The sequence below is a fragment of the Bison bison genome, unplaced genomic scaffold (assembly GCF_000754665.1).
Source record: "Bison bison bison isolate TAMUID 2011002044 unplaced genomic scaffold, Bison_UMD1.0 scf7180017864037, whole genome shotgun sequence".
NCBI classification, from domain to species: Eukaryota; Metazoa; Chordata; class Mammalia; order Artiodactyla; family Bovidae; genus Bison; species Bison bison.
In genome coordinates, this window is record NW_011494609.1 from 12,614,565 (window position 1) to 12,634,817 (window position 20,253).

At 38.6% G+C, this 20,253-nt stretch overlaps 1 protein-coding gene across 6 annotated transcripts in view; it reads left to right on the plus strand.

The window, feature by feature from the left end:
• NEK11 (NIMA-related kinase 11) overlaps positions 1-20,253 on the plus strand; it is a 276,447-nt gene that overhangs the window by 74,502 nt on the left and 181,692 nt on the right. For all 6 annotated transcript variants that reach the window (XM_010834960.1, XM_010834964.1, XM_010834962.1 and 3 more), the window contains 2 exons: positions 9,971-10,035; positions 11,008-11,134. In XM_010834960.1, the coding sequence (XP_010833262.1) occupies positions 9,971-10,035; positions 11,008-11,134 (192 nt within the window). The remainder of the gene's footprint in view (positions 1-9,970; positions 10,036-11,007; positions 11,135-20,253) is intronic.

Sequence of the window (20,253 nt, forward strand, 5' to 3'; positions counted from 1 at the left end):
AAAGCAAGAAAGTTATGGGAAACACTCAGTGGTTCTTTAAGACTCTGCTCAGACTTGATATTTGCCTGATCTGTTTGCATGCCATGGATCCAAGCAAGTCAAACAACCAAGTCCAGTGGAGGCGCCTGTTCCTCCCAAGGGGGACACTCACTGCCAGGCACAAGAGATGCAAATATTTGGGAACAAGAATACAGCCTATCACAATGTTTCCCTCAACCTTCTACTTAAATCTTTCAACTATAACCAATAAAAGATTTATTTACAAGCATTATTCCAGCCTTTCCCTCTTATGGTCTAGAGCACATATTCAAACGTATTTTGAAAATTCTGCTTACAAAAAATTTCAGAAGATTACTTTGGAACAAAGAAGAAGATAAATTAGGTTCCTCTGTTGCCAGTGCCTTGAGAATTACTTTAGTGCATGTGATGGTTAATTTTATGTGTCAGTTTGGGAGGGCTGTGAGATGCCCAGATTAAACATTGCTTCTGGGTGTGTCTATAAGGCAGTTTCCAGATGGGATTAGCATTTGAGTTGGTGGAATCTGTAGACTGTCCTCTCCAGTGTGGTTGGACATATCCAGTCCCTTGAAAGTCCAAACAGACGAAATGCAGAGAAAGAAGGAATTTGCTCCCATTTTCCTGCCTCATTGAGGAGCTGGGATGTCTCACCCTGTCTTCTGCCCTTCGGTTGAGAGACTTAGTTCATTGACTCACCTTGTCTCAGGTCTTCAGACTAGGACTGAATTAGACTATCAGCTTTCCTGGGTCTTCATCAAGCAAAAAAGATGGTGGAGTAGAAAAATATGCACTCATCTTCTCCTTTGAGAATATAAAAATCACAACTATCTGCTGAACAACCATTGATAGGAGGATATTGGAATCAACCATCATGCAAAATGCTAGGCTGAATGAATCACAAGCTGGAATCAAGATTGCCAGGAGAAATATCAACAGCCTCAGATGATACCACTCTAATGGCAGAAAGTGAAGAGGAACTAAAGAGCCTCTGAATGAAGGTGAAAGGAGAGTGAAAAATCTAGCTTAAAACATTCAAAAAACTAAGATCATGGCATCCAGTTCCATCACTTCATGGCAAATAGATGGGGAAAAAATGGAAACAGTGGCATATTTTATTTTCTTGGGCTCCAAAATCACTGTGGACAGTGACTTCAGCCATGAAATTAAAAGACACTTGCTCTTTGGAAGAAAAACTAGGACAAACCTAGACAGTATATTAAAAAGCAGAGACATCACTTTGCGAACAAAGGTCCATATACTCAAAGCTGTGGTTTTTCCAGTAGTTATGTATGACTTTGAAAGTTGGACCATATAGAATGCTGAGACTGAAGAACTGATGCTTTTGAACTGTGGTGTTGGAGAAGACTCTTGAGAGTCTCTTGGACTGTGAGGAGATCAAACCAGTCAATCCTAAGGAAATCAACCCTGAATATTCATTGGAAGGACTGCTGCTGAAGCTGAAGCTCCAGTACTTTGGCCACCTGATGTGAAGAGCTGACTCATTGAACTAATCTGATCCTGGGAAAGATGGAAGGAAGGAGGAGAAGGGGGCAACAGAGGATGAGCTGGTTGGATGACATCACCAACTCAATGGACATGAGTTTGAGCAAACTCTGGGAGATGGTGAAGGACAGGGACGCCTGGAATGCTGCAGTCCATGCAAAGAATTGGACATGACTTAGTGACTGAACAACTTCCTGGGTCTTCAGCCTGTTGACAGCAAATCTTGGGACTTCTCAGCCTCCATCTTTGCATGAGCCAGTTCCTTGTAATAAATCTCCATTTGTATTATATCCATATCTATATCTTCTGTTGGTTCTGTTTCTCTGGAGAACTCTGACTAATACAGTGCAGGGGCAGAAGATATAAAGAAGACCCTAGAAAAACTAGGAAGAATGAGGTTACAGAAGAAATGAAGGTTTTGTTTACTCCTTTGGAGCTTTCCTGTGCTTAATTTAATTTGGTTTATTTATACATTTGTAATATTCTAAATCTATGGCATATGGCATACACACTTATAATGATATTAAAAGCTGAAAATATTCACAGTTCACTGAAAGCTATCTTGAGAATGTAGCACTAAAACTCCTTCCTCCCCCTGGGCCTGAACCTCTGGCACATAGACAGCTCTAAGTTTGTTAAAGGTGTTTGTATCCTGTGAGGCTTGTCACCAACTCCCACAATGCTCCATAAGCTGGACCAGTATATGAGGCACTTAAAGCCTTTCTTCTCTTTGGTTCAATTAAATGGCCAGTCTTTGAAATATCATCTTCTCTGGATACCACAGCAGAACTGGGCATGAAGGAAATCCTTGGGGGACAGAGACAATGTCTTGCTTCTCCTTTTTTGCCCCCAGAGATAACACAGAAACCACAAAACAAAACAAACTCCCCCCACCCCAACTCATTTCTATAGAAGCGGATTCTGTTCAATTAGCCTAGATTTTCTAAGATGAAGTACAGAGCAGCCTCTCTGAAGAGAACTCATTTGCTGACATCACTTTTGCTTTCACAGTGGAGGGGAGAACAAGCTTGGGGCACTTTCTGTAAGATGAGTGCCTCCTCACCTAGCAGCTCACACCTTTCCCCAGTGAGCTTGGTGCATGCCAAGTTGCTTCAGTCGTGTCCAGCTCTTTGCGACCCTACAGCCTGTAGCCTGCCAGGCTCCTCTGTCTATGGGGTTCTCCAGGCAAGAATACTGGAGTGGGTTGCCATGCCCTTCTCCAGGGGATCTTCCTGACCCAGAGATCGAACCTGTGTCTCCTATGTCTCCTGTATTAGCAGGCGGATACTCTACCACTAGCACGATCTGGGAAGCCCGAATGGTTGTTTCCCAAAAGATCGTGTGAGGAATTAATTTTTAACATAGTGAGGCTCCTAGGGGAAGGACCTACTTGGGAATCCAGGTCAGTAAATGTGACGAGGGATGGAGGCATGCTTCCCCAGGTCTAGAGATGGGAAAGTAGAGAGAAGTTGTGTGTGTGGTGCTGTGGAGGATTCCTGCTTTCTTTTGGCAGGAATCTTTCTTTCATCCTCCCACTTCTTGAGGATGTCCTTAGGTCACTTTTTCCAAGGAGACCCCACTCCATTGCCAGGTGTCAGCAACTCCTACTTTGTAGCTGCATTCGAGAAGGACCTGACATCACCCCTGGCTTACAACATAGAGGCTCATCATGGTCCTGGGTGCCCAGGACACTGATGAGGAAGCCAGGCATGAGCCTCAGTATCTAGGACAGTGGCCATGTGGCAGAGACCAGCAACAGGGGTTGCCTGGTCCATGTATCACCACAGAGCCATTGCTTATGCCAGCACCTTTGGCAAGAAGAATCTGCAGGCCACCCTGAGACCCTGTCAGATAAACACAGGTCTGTAGGGCGGAGCTAAATTTTCAGAAACTACTCAGATAAGGACTTAAGGGGAAATGAAAACTGAACTGTCCATACCATCTCCACAGTCCTACTCTGGCTCAGGGCCTGAGAAAACCCTGCTGTAGCTGCCTCCACAGACCTCACACTGCCGTGGTCCTGGAGGCTGTGTATGGAGAATAGCCTGATGGAGGCAAAAGCTCAACCATGGATTTGATCACCACTGTCATCCAGTCTTAATCAGGGCACTTAAATCTCTTGGGAATCATGAAACATAGAAATGACAGGGACATATGTGGAGAGCTATTTGAAAGCTATCTTTAGAAGAAAGATTTTATATCAGCTGCTTGAATTGCTAGTCACCTTGTCATTTCTTGGATTTGATTTCTATATACTTCAAAGGAAAGGATACTAATGAAGTATATGACAGGACTTTTTTTCTGGATTTATTTTTGCTTACTGTAACCACAAAGTCAATAAATTATACTTAAGAAAACCTTAGTCAAGTAGCTTGATATCTGGTTTGTTGCATAGAAATAATTGCTCTGTTACAACAGCTCCAGCCAGTTACTTCCCATAACTGCTTTCCAACATAATGTTTGTATTGTTCATAAAATACCTGGTGGTGATTTTCTTATTTAAGTTTTTATATATGTGGTAGCTGTTACTGTGTTATATCTAAAACTCATCACCTACTTTCCTAGTCTAAGTATCAATATTATTTTTCAATTTTGTTGTTCTTCAGTTGCAAACTTGTGTCTGACTCTCTGTGACGCCAAGGGCTGCAGCATTTCACTTCCTGTCCTTCACTATCTCCTGGAGTTTGCTCAGAGTGATGCCATGCAACCGTCTTATTCTCTGTTATTTCCTTCTCCTCTCTTCAATCTTTCCCAGCATTATGGTCTTTTCCAATGAGTTTGCTCTTAATATCAGGTGGCCAAAGTATTGGAGCTTCAGCCTCAGCATCAGTCCTTCCAATGAATATTGAAGATTGATTTCCTTTATTATTGATTGGTTAGATTGCCTTGCAGTCCAAAGGACTCTCAAGAGTTTTCTCCAGCACTATAGTTCGAAAACATCAATTCTTCGACCCTTGGTCTTTATGGTCCAACTTTCACATCTGTACATGACTACTGGAAAAACCATAGCTTGACAATATGGACCTTTGTTGGCAAAGTAATGTCTCTACTTTTTAATATGCTGTCTAGGCTGGTCATAGCTTTTCTTCCAGGGAACAAGCACCTTTTAATTTCATGGCTGCAATCACCATCTGCAGTGATTTGGGAGCCTAAGAAAATAAAGTCTCTCACTGTTTCCATTGTTTCCCCATCTATTTGCCGTGAAGTGATGAAACCGGATGCCATGTTGTTAGTTTTTTGAATGTTGAGTTTTAACCCAACTTTTTCACTCTCATTTTTTACTTTCATCAAGAGGCTCTTTAGTTCCTCTTCACTGTCTCCCATAAGGGTGGTGTGATCTGCATATCTGAGGTCATTGATATTTCTCCCGACAATCTTGATTCCAGCTTGTGCTTCCTCCAGCCCAGCATTTCACATGATGAACTCTGCCTAGAAGTTATATAGGCAGAATGACAATACACAGCCTTGATGTGCTCCTTTCCCAATTTGGAACCAGTCCATTGTTCCATGTTGGGTTCTAACTGTTGCTTCTTGAGCTGCATACAGATTTGTCAAGAGGCAGGTAATGTAGTCTGGTATTCCCAGTTCTTGAAGAATTTTCCACAGTTTTTTGTGAGCCACACATCAAAGGCTTTAGCATAGTCAATTCAGCAGCAGTAGATGTTTTTCTGGAATTCTCTTACTTTTTTCTATGATCCACTAGATGTTGGCAATTTGGTCTCTGGTTCCTCTGCCTTTTCTAAACTCAGCTTGTGCATCTGGAAATTCTTTGTTCAAGTACTGCTGAAGCCTAACTTGTAGGATTTTGAGCCTTACCTTGCTAGCATGTGAAATGAGTGCAATTGTGCTGTGGTTTGAACATTTTTTGGCATTACCTTTCTTTAAGATTGAAAGGAAACCTGACCTTTTCCAGTTCTGTGGCTACTGCTGAGTTTTCCAAAAATGCTAGCATATTGAGTACAGGACTTAAACAGCATCATCTTTTAGGATTTGAAAGAACTCAACTGGAATTCCATCACCTCCACTAGCTTTGTTTATAGTGATGCTTCCTGGGGCCCACTTGACTTTGCACTCCAGGATGTCTGATGCTAGGTGAGTGATCACACCATCATGGTCTTCTGGGTCATTAAGACCTTTTTTGTATAGTTCTGTGTATTCTTGCCACCTCTTCTGAGTATCTTCTGCTTCTGTTAGGTCCTTGCTGTTTCTGTCCTTTATTGTGCCCATCTTTGCATGAAATGTTTCCTTGGTATCCCTAATTTTTTGAAGAGATCTCTAGTCTTTCCCATTCTGTTTTTTTTTTTTTCTCTTTCTTTACATTTTTCACTTTGGAAGGCTTTCTTATCTCTTCTTGCTGTTCTTTGGAATTCTGCATTCAGTTGGATATTTCTTTCCTTTTCTCCTTTGCTTTTCACTTCTCTTCTTTTCCTCAGCTATTTGTAAGGCTTCCTCAGACAACCATGTTGCCTTTTTGCAGTTCTTTTTTTCTTGGGGATGATTTTGATCACTGTCTCTTGTACAATGTTATGAACCTCCACCCATAGTTCTTCAGGCACTCTGTCTATAGATCTAATCCCTTGAATCCATTTCTCACTTCCACTATCTAATCATAAGGGGTTTGTTGTAGGTCATACCTGAATGGCCTAGTGGTTTTACTTTCTTCAATTTAAGTCTGAGTTTGGCAATAAAGAGTTCATGATCTGAGCCACAGTCAGCTCCTGGTCTTGTTTTTTCCTTACTGTATAGAGCTTCTCCATCTTTGGCTGCAAAGAATATGATCAATCTGATTTCAGTATTGATTATCTGGTGATGTCCATGTGTAGTCTTCTCTTGTGTTGTTGGAAGAGGGTGTTTGCTATGACCAGTGCGTTCTCTTGGCAAAACTCTGTTAGCCTTTGCCCTGCTTTGTTTTTTACTCCAAGGTCAAACTTGTTACCCCAGTTATTTCTTGACTTCCCACTGTTGCATTCCAGTCCCCTGTGATGAAAAGGGCTTCTTTTTTTTGGTGTTAGTTCTAGAAGGTCTTGTAGGTTTTCATAGAACTGTTCAACTTCATCTTCTCGGCCTCAGTGGCTGGGCCATATCTTGGATTACTGTGACACTGAATGGTTTGCCTGGGCAATGAACCAAGATCATTCTGTTGTTTTTGAGACTGCACCCAAGTACTACATTTTAGGCTCTTTTTGTTGACAAGAGGGCTACTCCATTTTGTCTAAGGGATTCTTGCCTTAGACATATCTTAATAGTAGATCTTATTACTTATATCTTAGTAATAGATATAATGGTCATGTGAATTAAATTTGCATATTTCCATCCATTTTAGTTCATTGATTGCTAATATCTCACGTTCACTCTTGGGGTGGTTGACACTGGGCCTGGTTGACCACTTCCAATTTACGTTGATTCATGGACCTAACATTCCAGTCCTATGCAATATTGTACTTTACAGCATGGGATTTTACATTCACCACCAGATACATCCACAACTGGGTGTCATTTCCTCTTTGGTTCAGCCTCTTCATTCCTTCTGTAGCTGTTTCTTTGCTCTTCCCCAGTAGCATATTGGACATCTACTGACCTAGGAAGTTCACCTGTCAGTCTCATATCTTTTTGCCTTTTCATACTGTTCATAGGGTTCTCAAGGAAAGAAGGCTGAAGTGGTTTGCCATTTCCTTCTCAAGGGGACCACATTTTGTCAGAAATCTCCACCTTTCCAAAGATGGTGTAGTAGCAGGATGTGCCCTCATCCTCTCCTGTGAGTGTTTTTGGAGTCTCTGGCAGAGGCGTGGGTCAACAATGGCCTGCTGCGGGGGCAGGGACACTGACAGCAGCCCTCCTGGGAAGGCATGGCATGCTGGCATAAGTCCTTTTGGAGGTGGTTGCATGATCGCCTTTTCAATACTTGAACTGCATTTTTCACTAACTATTATTCCAGTTTCTAAATCTTTTTTTGCTATTTCTTATCTGTTTTCATACATATGTACTGAATTCTTAATTTTGGTAATTATATTTGTTTCAGTCTTAAAATTGACATTCAACTCTTTATAGAATCTAGTTCTGTCATTGTGTCATTTATTTACTTGAACATATCATAGTTACTTTAAAATCCATGTCCAACAATTCCAATAGGTGGATCACATATGGATTTGTTTCTTTTTGTTGTTGTTTGTTTTTGGTTTGGTCTTGTCTCTTGGCTTATCTGGTCATTTTTGAGGGAATACTGGACAATCAATATATGTAAAATAGTGCAGACATGTTGGGTGATATTATGTTCCTCTCAAGAGGATATGATTTTTTTTCTGGCTGATAGTAGTTGCAGATCACCTTAATACATTTAGGACTGAGATATTTAAGGCTAGGTTTCTGAGGACTGGTCTGTTTCGTTTGCTTTTATTTCCAGTATTCAGGGTATTCAGCTGAAGACTTTAGTTGTTTACCTAGACCCCTCCTCAGCTTTGTGAATCTGCTGAAAGCTCTGCCTCTTAGCAGCTACTTTCTCCTAAATGTCTTGCCCCTGAGCTTCTTAGGATTCAGCAAGTGCCTTAGGTTAAAACCCATTCAGAATGTCAGACTTACTTTTCTTTTGTTCCCTTTTCTCTGGAGAATGTACTCCTTGAGTCCTGGCTGCCTTTGTAGCTCTAGGATTTTGTTTTCCAAACCCAGTGAAACTGTTGCAAGCTCTGGCCATAACACTCTGCTTCTGCCCGTGCCCCAGAGGAAAATGCTGTGGGAAGTGCTCACCTCCATGTATCTCCCTTGTTTTAGGTTCTGGGCCCTCAAGTGCTGCCTACCTTTGTTCACCTTGACTGATCTCTGATATCTTCAGAGAGTTGTTTTAAAAAACTTACTCACACTTTACATTGTTTAAATTTTACAGTGTCCTCTGTACAACTGTTGAAGGTGGGTGATTTAGTGTGGTATAAACTTACTTCATCACAGTTGAAAGTGTGTTAGTTGCTCAGTCGTGTCCGACTCTTTGCGACCTCATGAACTGTAGCCTGCTAGGCTTCTCCATCCATGGGATCTTCCAGGCAAGAGTACTGGAGTGGGTTGCCATTTCCTTCTCCAGGGGACCTTCCTGACCCAGAGATCGAACCCCAGTCTCCCACATTGCAAGCAGACGCTTTACCATCTGAGCCAACAGGGAATCCCATCATAGTTGAAAGCTGAGGTCTCAGTCTTGAGTTTTTATGTCATGATCACATTTTCTGCCTAGATATTCTATTTGGTTGTTTTTCAAATCAGCATCATCTCTTTTTTTGGATAGTATTCTGTTTCTGTTTCATGTTTTCTATTCTTTATTGTTTTAATCATTTGAAATACATTCATTTTATAGTTTGTATCCTATTAAGTTATCTGAAATTTCTCAGGGGTTTAATTTTATTATATATTATCTGCTGACTCAGTTTGCATTTGCTTCTTCCAGATGCCCTAGGAGATTATTAACAGCAGAGAACCAACTTTTATGTTAATTTCTTGGGTTGGGATGTCCTAAAGCCATAGAGCCATAGAGCATATTTGAATTCCAAATGTAAGTGAGCAGACACATGGTTAAAAAATATGAAGGGAGATATTTTTTTTCCTCCTCTCAAAGTTCAGATCTGTACAGATAAGCTTATGATTTTGTTTACTTGTGAATGAGTGTTTCTTGAATTATATTTTCTCTTAAGATATGGACCACATATGGGATTCTGACTTTATACATTTCTGTTAGTTCCAACTCTCCACATTACATGGGCTCAAGGTCTTGGCTTCTGTGGGTTCTGAGTTCCTTGGGCTGCTAAGAAATTAGCACCTATTGCTCCCTCTGATTTTCAGTTTTATTTGTGCTTAATCCCCAAGGATTTGCCTCATTTTCTTGTGGACTCAGCTGTTTATATATGAAGACACTCATATACTTTACTCAGCATTTTTAGGTGTTTTTTTAGACAAAGGTTTTCTAGTTGTCTAGTTTTCGTAATTTCAGAAACGAAATTTTCACTGACATAATTTACATTGCTTGTTTACTTAAATGTTATCTATTATTAAATACCATCATCAACATTTTTCCCACATGTATATAAAATGTGAACAATTGGATTATAATATTTAATATATATATTATGCATATATGATATATATACCATGTAATACATTATATATGGTATATAATAGATTATAAAGCTTTGTGATAACTGCTCTGTGAACTGGGTATAAAAGCATGATAAAATCTGGAAGTACATCACATTTCTTTCAGCTACATGTTTCCCTGTATCTGTTTTGAAACTGATTTTCTCAGTGAGATTAAACAATGTTGTGGCTTTGAAGCTTTCAAACATTGAAAGATATATCTCTGGGAATGTATATTTATGTGTGAATTACTTCACATTCATTCATATATGTTACTTATATTTGGATTTTAAAATTTTATATTTGCATTAATTTGAATATCCTTTTATTCCTTCTGTAGGAAGATACTTCATCGAGATTTGAAATCAAAGAATATATTTCTGAAAAATAATAAACTTAAAATTGGTAAGATTTTAAAATATGTATTCCATGAAAGAGTGCATTCTAGATTTTATTATTATCTATCAAATTAAAATATAAAGTAACTAAAAGTAGTAGAATAATCATTGGTTTATTCAAACTTCTTAAATTTTTGTGCTTTATTGGTTGTGCCCAACAACAACAACAGCAAAAAGACCAATTGTTTCTGATTATCTGATAGAAACTGAGGTATAAAACATTTGCTATTTATTAGTAGATCCAACAAATGTCTTTTGAGTTCCTATTCCATGCCAAGCACTAACCATTAACAAATGATTAGACTTGTTTTACTAGTTTGATTACTATAGTTTTCCTACTCCCACATTTATTTTATCATAAGCAATTAGGAGTTATCACAGATTATTAAAGTGTTGATATAGCGAGTTCTCCTTTAGAACTGTATCTATACTCCTAACAGTTACAGAATTGTTTGATCTTCACGTAAGATGTTCTTAGAGGGGAAGACGTAAAACCATAGACAAATTAAGCAATTATACTGAAACTGGTGGATTCAAGTTTTTATAGTCATGTTCTTGAAAAGTCTCAGGTTTTTTATTTAAATTTTCTTTATTGTAAATGAAGAACAAATTCCCCCCTCACTCAGATAAAATTGCAGATCATATATTCAGTGCTTCCAGAATCATTCTGTTTGTTGTTACTCAGACTTGAAATATCTTTTTGTTTCAAGTTGTTGGTTTTCCCTAATACCAGGAAAAAAAAGCAGTTTTAGCTTACATAATTCACTTTCCTATCATCAAACTCTTCTTTCTCCTACAAGGCTTTTATTTTTAAAGCTTTTCACCAATATTATATAATTTAAAATGTATAACTTTTTCTTCAACATGGTATGAATAATTGTGTATTAAAATTGTCAAATTAGACACATTGTTGTTAATTTCCAGTACAGTACTGGTTTTCATGTTTTAAGTATTCATAGAAGTTAATTATTATTTCAAGGGGATTTTGGAGTTTCTCGACTCCTAATGGGATCCTGTGATCTAGCCACCACTTTAACTGGAACTCCCCATTATATGAGCCCGGAGGCTCTGAAACATCAAGGCTATGACACAAAGTCGGATATCTGGTGAGTGGGCATGGGCCATTCCAGGCGCCTTATTCATTTTGCTACCTTGAGATACAGTGCATTTTGTTTTTAGGCTCATTTACTTACTACATCCACTCATTTGTCCTTTTTAAATGTTAACTATTCTGTGAATAGTGTAAAGAAGATCTTTTAGGTTGGAAATGTGATATATTCATTAAATTGATTTCAAAAATTCTCTTTATTCATAGATTAACTGGTTGACTTAGATTTTTTCTTCTTGAACCACAAGGGAAAGTTCCTGATGTATCATAAACATTAAATTTTGATACATTTCTGCTAGCCTATTTCATAAAGCATTTGTAATTCTAATCACTCTGCTTTATTTATTTTTTTTAAGGTTAACTTCCACCTCTGTGGGGAATATGTAGCTTTCTTTTATTTTTTGTCTTCTTATTGCCTTTAAGAATATTTACTAAAAGTATTAGCTTTAAGGATACTTAAATTTTAAAAATTCTGGGTTTTCAGTGATAGCTACATCTGAGATTTCTTTGAGCTCTGTTCCAAAAGAATTTCTCCTTCCTCATCATGGAACCAGATTAAATCTCAGTACAAGAAACCAAGTGGAAAATTGTATTCTGTTGTTAGCAATAGATCCTATTTGGGAAAATTTCCTTTCCTTTGAAGAGGAATCTTATATAATTTTCAACTTGTTAAGGGTTGAAAGGACAATTTAGCTGAGAGCTTGTTAATTAAGTAAATAATCATTGTATGCAAATCAACTAAAGTAGTTCAGAGCTATCAGAAGTGTTAAAGATTGTGCCTACTTCATTCTTCTAAAGAAGATAAAGTAGAAAGTTACCTTTTCTCTGGTAGGGAAAAGTAAGCACAATAGGGATTATGTGTTGGGATTTTCATCAGGGTTATTACTCCTTTTTTGTTCTTATCTCTCCCAAATGGGAGAGAACACTGTTACAGTTAGATCTACCTAGGGCAGATCCCCATCCATCCTGCCCTTTTAGTCACTCTTGAGATTATGCATTTCTAGGTTCTTCAGTGTTTTTTTTTTTTTTTTTTCATTGTTAACTGTTTTTCTGCCCTGGTGGTCTTTCCCAATTCACCTATTATCTTTCCTCAATCACCTCCTTCCCTGATTCCCTCCAAAAACCAAAACCAGATAAAAACCCACAAAGATATGTTATGAATGAATTTTTAAAAATTTTGCTTTATTGAACATCTCTTTGCCCATGACTGTGTAATAGCCCTTAGGGTGTAAAATCAAAGGTGATAGGATTCCTGTTCCTCAGGAGAAATTTTCTTGCTCTTTTTGATGTAATTTTCTCCAGTTAGAGAAAAATCAATATTGAGCTTTGGAATGAATTCAAGATACATATCTAAATTTCTCTTCACATTTATTATTATTATGGTCAGTTAAAAATAGACAAATATAAAATTTATTCATGATTATAGTTACATGGTATCTCAGGAAGATATTACATCATGTCATTTGAATGGAGAATAGATTTGTTTTATGCAGCTCATTATTTAAGTCTTTGGAATTACATATAGCAGGAAAACTGTATGTAATTTTTGATTCCTTGCGACAAGAATCTATATTTGCTTGCCAAATCAGATGGATGTCACTAGAAAACTGAGGCTATGGAACCCACTTTTGTCTCAGCTGTGACTCCATTAAACTTTTTTCGAAAAAAACTGCTCCTCATGTTGTATAAAGAATCATAGGAATATCAGACAGTATTGCTATAATATCTTAGCAATCTTACAAAAATGATATCTGACTCAGGCAAAACTTTAAGAAGCTAACACCTCCCAAATATAGAAATGTAGGAGAAGGTCAGCTCTCCTTGCAAAGATTACTAACTACTCAGCAAATTCTAGCTAAGGATAACTACCATATTATGAATTTATTGATTACCTTGGTTGTATCTGAATCAAATGGGCTTATCTAGTAATGAAATGTCTATTGCTAAACCTAAAGTGGAAAGAATAACAGAGAATTATAAATTATAGTGAAGGATGTATAAGTGTGATGAGTAATCTTTGGGAGACACTCCTAGAAAATTTAGATTGAATGAGGTTGAGAATTTTTCCACTGAATCTCAGTTTGTAGCCTCTGTTTACTGTGGGATATTTTGTTAGGATTGGAAACACTTATGAATAATTAACAGGTGTTTAGATTCAGCGCTAATGACTGTACATATTTATTTATAATGCTTAAAGAATTGTTATTACTATAATGCTATTATTTTCATTTGTTAATGTTTGCCCATATGTAACACTATCCTTCTTTTACAATCTGCCTAAACCTTTTGGGATTCATTTATTTACAGCCATCAAGTACAGGAAGTCTCTTTCTTAAAAGTGAGGTTACAAAAGTTTATGAACAGTTATTTAGAAAGTTAGGATAATTAGGTTCACTGAGGGCAGTACTTTGAACATGACTGATTTGTATAAGCTATTGCTGAAGATTTTTCCCCCACAGGAAAAATATATATGAGTTGAGTTCCTAGACTAGCTCTTTAAATTGGTTTAAACTGTGGATAGTGGTAGCAGTTTAGTCGCTAAATTGTGTCCAACTCTTGCAACCCCCATGGACTATAGCCCATTAGGCCTCTCTGTCCATGGGATTTTCCAGGCAAGAATACTGGAATGGGCTGACATTTCCTTTTGCAGGAGATCTTCCTGACCCAGGATTGAACCCACATCTCCTGCATTGCAGGCAGATTCTTTACTGCTGAGTCACCAGGGAAGCTGTTAGAATGGTTGTTTTGTAGGAGAAACAAGGGTGCTATAATTAAGCAGATAAAGGACAGAACTGGTGTGGACCTAACAGAAGCAGAAGATATTAAGAAGAGGTGGCAAGAATGCACAGAAGAACTGTACAAAAAAGATCCTCACGACCAAGATAATCATGATGGTATGATCACTCACCTAGAGCCAGACATCCTGGAATGTGAAGTCAAGTGGGCCTTAGAAAGCATCACTACGAACATAGCTAGTGGAGGTGATGGAATTCCAGTTGAGCTATTCCAAATCCTGAAAGATGATGCTGTGAAAGTGCTGCACTCAATATGCCAGCCAATTTGGAAAACTCAGCAGTGGCCACAGGACTGGAAAAGGTCAGTTTTCATTCCAATCCCAAAGAAAGGCAATGCTGAAGAATGCTCAAACTACCGCACAGTTGCACTAATTTCACACGCTAGTAAAGTAATGCTCAAAATTCTCCAGGCCAGGCTTTAGCAGTACGTGAACTGTGAACTTCCAGATGTTCAAGCTGGTTTTAGAAAAGGCAGAGGAACCAGAGATCAAATTGCCAACATCTGCTGGATCATGGAAAAAGCAAGAGAGTTCCAGAAAAACATCTGTTTCTGCTTTATTGACTATGCCAAAGCCTTTGACTGTGTGGATCACAATAAACTGTGAAAAATTCTGAAAGAGATGGGAATACCAGACCACCTGACCTGCCTCTTGAGAAACCTATATGCAGGTCAGGAAGCAACAGTTAGAACTGAACATGGAACAACAGACTGGTTCCAAATAGGAAAAGGAGTATGTCAGGGCTGTATATTGTCACCCTTTCAGGTATGACCTACATCAAATCCCTGATGATTTTACAGTGGAAGTGACAAATAGATTCAAGGGATTAGATTTGATGGACAGAATGCCTAAAGAACTGTGGACACAGACTCGTGACTTTGTACAAGAGGCAGTGATCAAGATAATCCCCAGAAAAAGAAATGCAAAAAGGCAAAATGGTTGTCTGAGGAGGCCTTACAAATAGCTGAGAAAAGAAGAGAAGCTAAAGGCAAAGGAGAAAGGAAAGATATGCCCATCTGAATGTAAAGTTCCAAAGAATAGCAAGGAGAGATAAGAAAGCCTTCTGAGGTGATCAATGCAAAGAAATAGAGGACCCAGAGGGATGGGATAGGGAGGGAGGTGGGAGGGGGGTTCAGGATGGAGAACACATGTACACCCATGGCAGATTCATGTCAATGTATGACAAAACCAATACAATATTGTAAAGTAATTAGCCTCCCAAAAAATAAATAAATAAATTAAAAAAGAAATAGAGGAAAACAGTAGAATGGGAAAAACTAGAGATCTCTTCAAGAAAATTAGAGATACCAAGGGAACATTTCATGCAAAAATGGGAACAATAAAGGGCAGAAATGGGACGGACCTAACAGAAGCAGAAGACATTAAGAGGTGGCAAGAACACACAGAAGAACTATATAGAAAAGATCTTCATGACCAGATAACCATGATGGTGTGATCACTTATTTAGCATCAGACATCCTGGAGTGGGAAGTCAAGTGGGCCTTAAAGCATCACTGCGAACAAAGGTGGTAGAGGTGATGGAATTCCAACTGAGCGATTTCAAATCCTAAAAGATGATGATGTGAAAGTGCTGCACTCATTATGCCAGCAAATTTGGAAAGCTCAGCAATGGCCACAGGACTGGAAAAGGTCAGTTTTAATTCCAATCCCAAAGAAAGGCAATGCCAAAGAATGTTCAAACTACCGCACAATTGAACTTGCTTTACATGTTAGCAAAGTAATGCTCAAAATTCTCCAAGCCAGGCTTCAACAGTACATGAACTGAGAACTTCCAAATGTTCAAGCTGGATTTAGAAAAGGCAGAGGAACGAGAGATCAAATTGCCAACATCCGCTGGATCATTAAAAAAGCAAAAGAGTTCTAGAAAATCATCTATTTCTGCTTTATTGACTTCCCAAAGCCTTTGATTGTATAGATCACAATGAACTGTGGAAAATTATTCAAAGATGGGAATACCAGACCACCTTACCTGCCTCTTGAGAAATCTGTATGCAGGTCAGGAAGCAACAGTTAGAACTGGACTTGGAACACAGACTGGTTCCAAATCAGGAAAGGAGTACATCGAGGCTGTATATTGTCACCTTTTTAATTTAATTTCTATGCAGAGTACACTATGCAAAATGCCAGGCTGTTTAGTTCTTTGGCCCATTTTTTGATTGGGTCATTTATTTTTCTGGAGTTGAGCTGTAGGAGTTGCTTGTATATTTTTGAGATTAGTTGTTTGTCCGTTGCTTCATTTGCTATTATTTTCTCCCATTCTGAAGGCTGTCTTTTCACCTTGCTAATAGTTTCCTTTGATGTGCAGAAGCTTTTAAGGTTAATTAGGTCCCATTTGTTTATTTTTGCTTTTATTTCCAATATTCTGGGAGGTGGGTCATAGAGGATCCTGCTGTGATGTACGTCAGAGAGTGTTTTGCCTATGTTCTCCTCTAGGAGTTTTATAGTTTCTGGTCTTACGTTTAGATCTTTAATCCATTTTGAGTTTATTTTTGTGTATGGTGTTAGAAAGTGTTCTAGTTTCATTCTTTTACAAGTGGTTGGCCAGATTTCCCAGCACCACTTGTTAAAGAGATTGTCTTTAATCCATTGTATATTCTTGCCTCCTTTGTCAAAGATAAGGTGTCCATATGTGCGTGGATGGGCCAAAGAACTAAATAGACATTTCTCCAAAGAAGACATACAGAGGGCTAACAAACATATGAAAAGATGCTCAACATCACTCATTATCAGAGAAATGCAAATCAAAACCACTATGAGGTACCATTTCACACCAGTCAGAATGGCTGCGATCCAAAAGTCTACAAATAATAAATGCTGGAGAAGGTGTGGAGAAAAGGGAACCCTCTTACACTCTTGGTGGGAATGCAAACTAGTACAGCCACTATGGAGAACAGTGTGGAGATTCCTTAAAAAACTGGAAATAGAACTGCCTTATGATCCAGCAATCCCACTGCTGGGCATACACACTGAGGAAACCAGAATTGAAAGAGACACGTGTACCCCAATGTTCATCGCAGCACTGTTTATAATAGCCAGGACATAGAAGCAACCTAGATGTCCATTAGCAGATGAATGGATAAGAAAGCTATGGTACATATACACAATGGAGTATTACTCAGCCATTAAAAAGAAAACATTTGAATCAGTTCTAATGAGGTGGATGAAACTGGAGCCTATTATACAGAGTGAAGTAAGCCAAAAGGAAAAACACCAATACAGTATAATAACACATATATATGGAATTTAGAAAGATGGTAACAATAACCCGGTGTACGAGACAGCAAAAGAGACACTGATGTATAGAACAGTCTTATGAACTCTGTGGGAGAGGGAGAGGGTGGGAAGATTTGGGAGAATGGCATTGAAACATGTAAAATATCATGTAAGAAATGAGATGCCAGTCCAGGTTCGATGCATGATACTGGATGCTTGGGGCTAGTGCACTGGGACGACCCAGAGGGATGGTATGGGGAGGGAGGAGGGAGGAGGGTTCAGGATGGGGAACACATGTATACCTGTGGTGGATTCATTTTGGTATTTGGCAAAACTAACACAATTATGTAAAGTTTAAAAATAAAATAAAATTTAAAAAAAATGCCAAGCTGATGAAGCACAAGCTAGAATCAAGATTGCCAGGAGAAATACCAATAACCTCAGATATGCAAATGACACCACCTTTATGGAAGAAGGAAGAACTAAAGAGCCTCTTGATGTAAGAGGAGAGTGAAAAAGCTGGCTTAAAACTCAACACTCAGAAAATGAAGTCATGGCCTCCGGTCCCATCACTTCATGGCAAATAGATTGGGGAAAGAGTGGCAACAGTGGGAGACTTTATTTTTTTGGTCTCCAAAATCATGGCAGATGGTGACTGCAGCCATGAAATTAAAAGACACTTGCTCCTTGGAAGAAGACCTGTGACTAATCTAGACAGCGTATTAACAAGCAGAGACATTACTCTGCCGACAAAGGTCTGTCTAGTCAAAGCTAAGGTTTTTCCAGTAATCATATATGCATGTAATAGTTGGACCATAAAGAAAGCTGAGTGCCGAAGAACTGATGCTTTTGAACTATAGTGTTGGATAAGACTCTTGAGAGTACCTTGGACTTCAAGGAGACCCAACCAGTCAGTCCTAAAGGAAATCAGTCCTGAATATTCATTGGAAGGACTGATGCTGAAGCTGAAGCTCCAATACTTTGGCCACCTGATGCAAAGAGCCAACTTATTAGAAAATTCCCTGATGCAGGGAAAGATGGAAGGCAGGAGGCGAAGAGGATGACAGAGGATGAGATGGTTGGATGGCATCACTGACTCAATGGACCTGAGTTTTAGCAAGGCCTGGGAGTTGGTGATGGACAAGGAAGCCTGGCGTGCGGTGGCCCGTGGGGTCGCCAAGAGTCGGATGTGACTGAGCGACTGAACTGAACTGATAATCTCCATTTTGTATGACATTTTATCATGCTTTATTCCTTTAAATACTGTTTCCTGTAGTTCATTGAACATATTTGAAATGGATACTTGGAAATCCTTGTGTGTTAAGTCTGACATCTGGGCTCTGTTGGGTAGTTCATCTTGCATGCTGTTTTTCTCCTATATGGATCATTTTTTCCTATTTATTTGCATGTTTCATAACTTGTGAAAACTGGACATTTTAATTTTTTAATTTATTTTTATTCATGATCAACTGGGATTTATTCTAGGATTGCAAGAATAGTTCAACATCCACAAATCAGTCAATGTGAAACACTGCATTTCCAAAATAAGGATAAAAATCATATGATCATCTCAATAGATGCAGAAAAATACACTTGACAAAATTCAACATTCATTTCTAATAAAATCACTCAACACAATGAGTATAGAGGGACCATACTTCAACATAATAAAGGGCTTATATGACAGGCCCATAGCTAACATCATGTTCATACACAATCATGGAAAGCTGAAAGATTTTCCTTTACAATCAAGAACAAGACAAAGATGCCCACACTTTTATTAACCAAGGAGTGAAAGACCTGTACACTGAGAACTGCGATGTTAATGAAAGAAGTTGAAGAGAAACAAATAGAAGGATATTTTGTGCTCATGGGTTGGAAAAAAATAATATTTTTAAAATGTGCATCCTACTCAAAGCAATCTACAGATACAGTGCAATTGCTATCAAAATTTCGATGGTATTTTTCACATAATAGAACAAAAACTCTAAAATTTGTATTTTCTGGTGTTATCTTGGGGCTTCTCAGGTAGTACAGTGGTAAAGAATCCGCCTGCCAATACAGGAGATGCAAGAGACGTGGGTTCAGTCCTGGGTCAGGAAGATCCCCTGCAGAAGGAAATGGCAACCCACTCTAGTATTCTTGCCTGGAACATTCCATGGACAGAGGAGCATAGCGGGATACCGTCCATGGGGTTGCAAAGAGTCAGACATGACTGATCACACACATATACACAGTGTTATCTTATATAATCATTGTACGTTTATCAATACTAAGAAATTATCATTGATACATTACTATCAACTAAACTTCATTTGAATGTAAGTCATTTTTTCACTGATGTCTGAAGATTCCACACTGTACTCAGTCATTTCCTAAGTTTATCAAAGTTTTAAGTTTATCAGACATGTCCTTGTTGCTCCTGATGGTTTTGAAGAATACTGGTCAGGTATTTTATAAAAAGTTATTCAGTTTGGATTTGGCCAGTATTTTCTCTTGATTCAATGGGGTTTGGGGGAAAAACCAATTTTTGTAAGAATACCATAAAAGTGATGTGTCTGTCTCATCACAGTTTTATCAGGAGAAGTGTGATGTCAGCATGACTTAATACTGGTGACATCAGCTTTGGTCACTAGGTTAATTGATGTCTGCCAGTTTTCTCCACCATAAAGTTATTGCTTTTCCATTTCTATTCTACTTTCTATTCTCTATTTATTAGAAGAGAGTCACTAAGTCCAGCCCACACATAACAGGAGGGGAGTTAAGCTTCAGTGAGAGAAATAAAGAACTTTCAGATATATATTACAATATGTATGATCTTTGGAAAGAATGATGCTAAAGCTGAAACTCCAGTACTTTGGCCACCTCATCAGAAGAGTTGATTCATTGGAAAAGACTCTGATGCTGGGAGGGATTGAGGGCAGGAGGAGAAGGGGACGACAGAGGATGAGATGGCTGGATGGCATCACTGACTCAATGGACGTGAGTCTGAGGGAACTCTGGGAGTTGGTGATGGACAGGGAGGCCTGGTGTGCTGTGATTCATGGGGTCACAAAGAGTGGGACACGACTGAGAGACTGAACTGAACT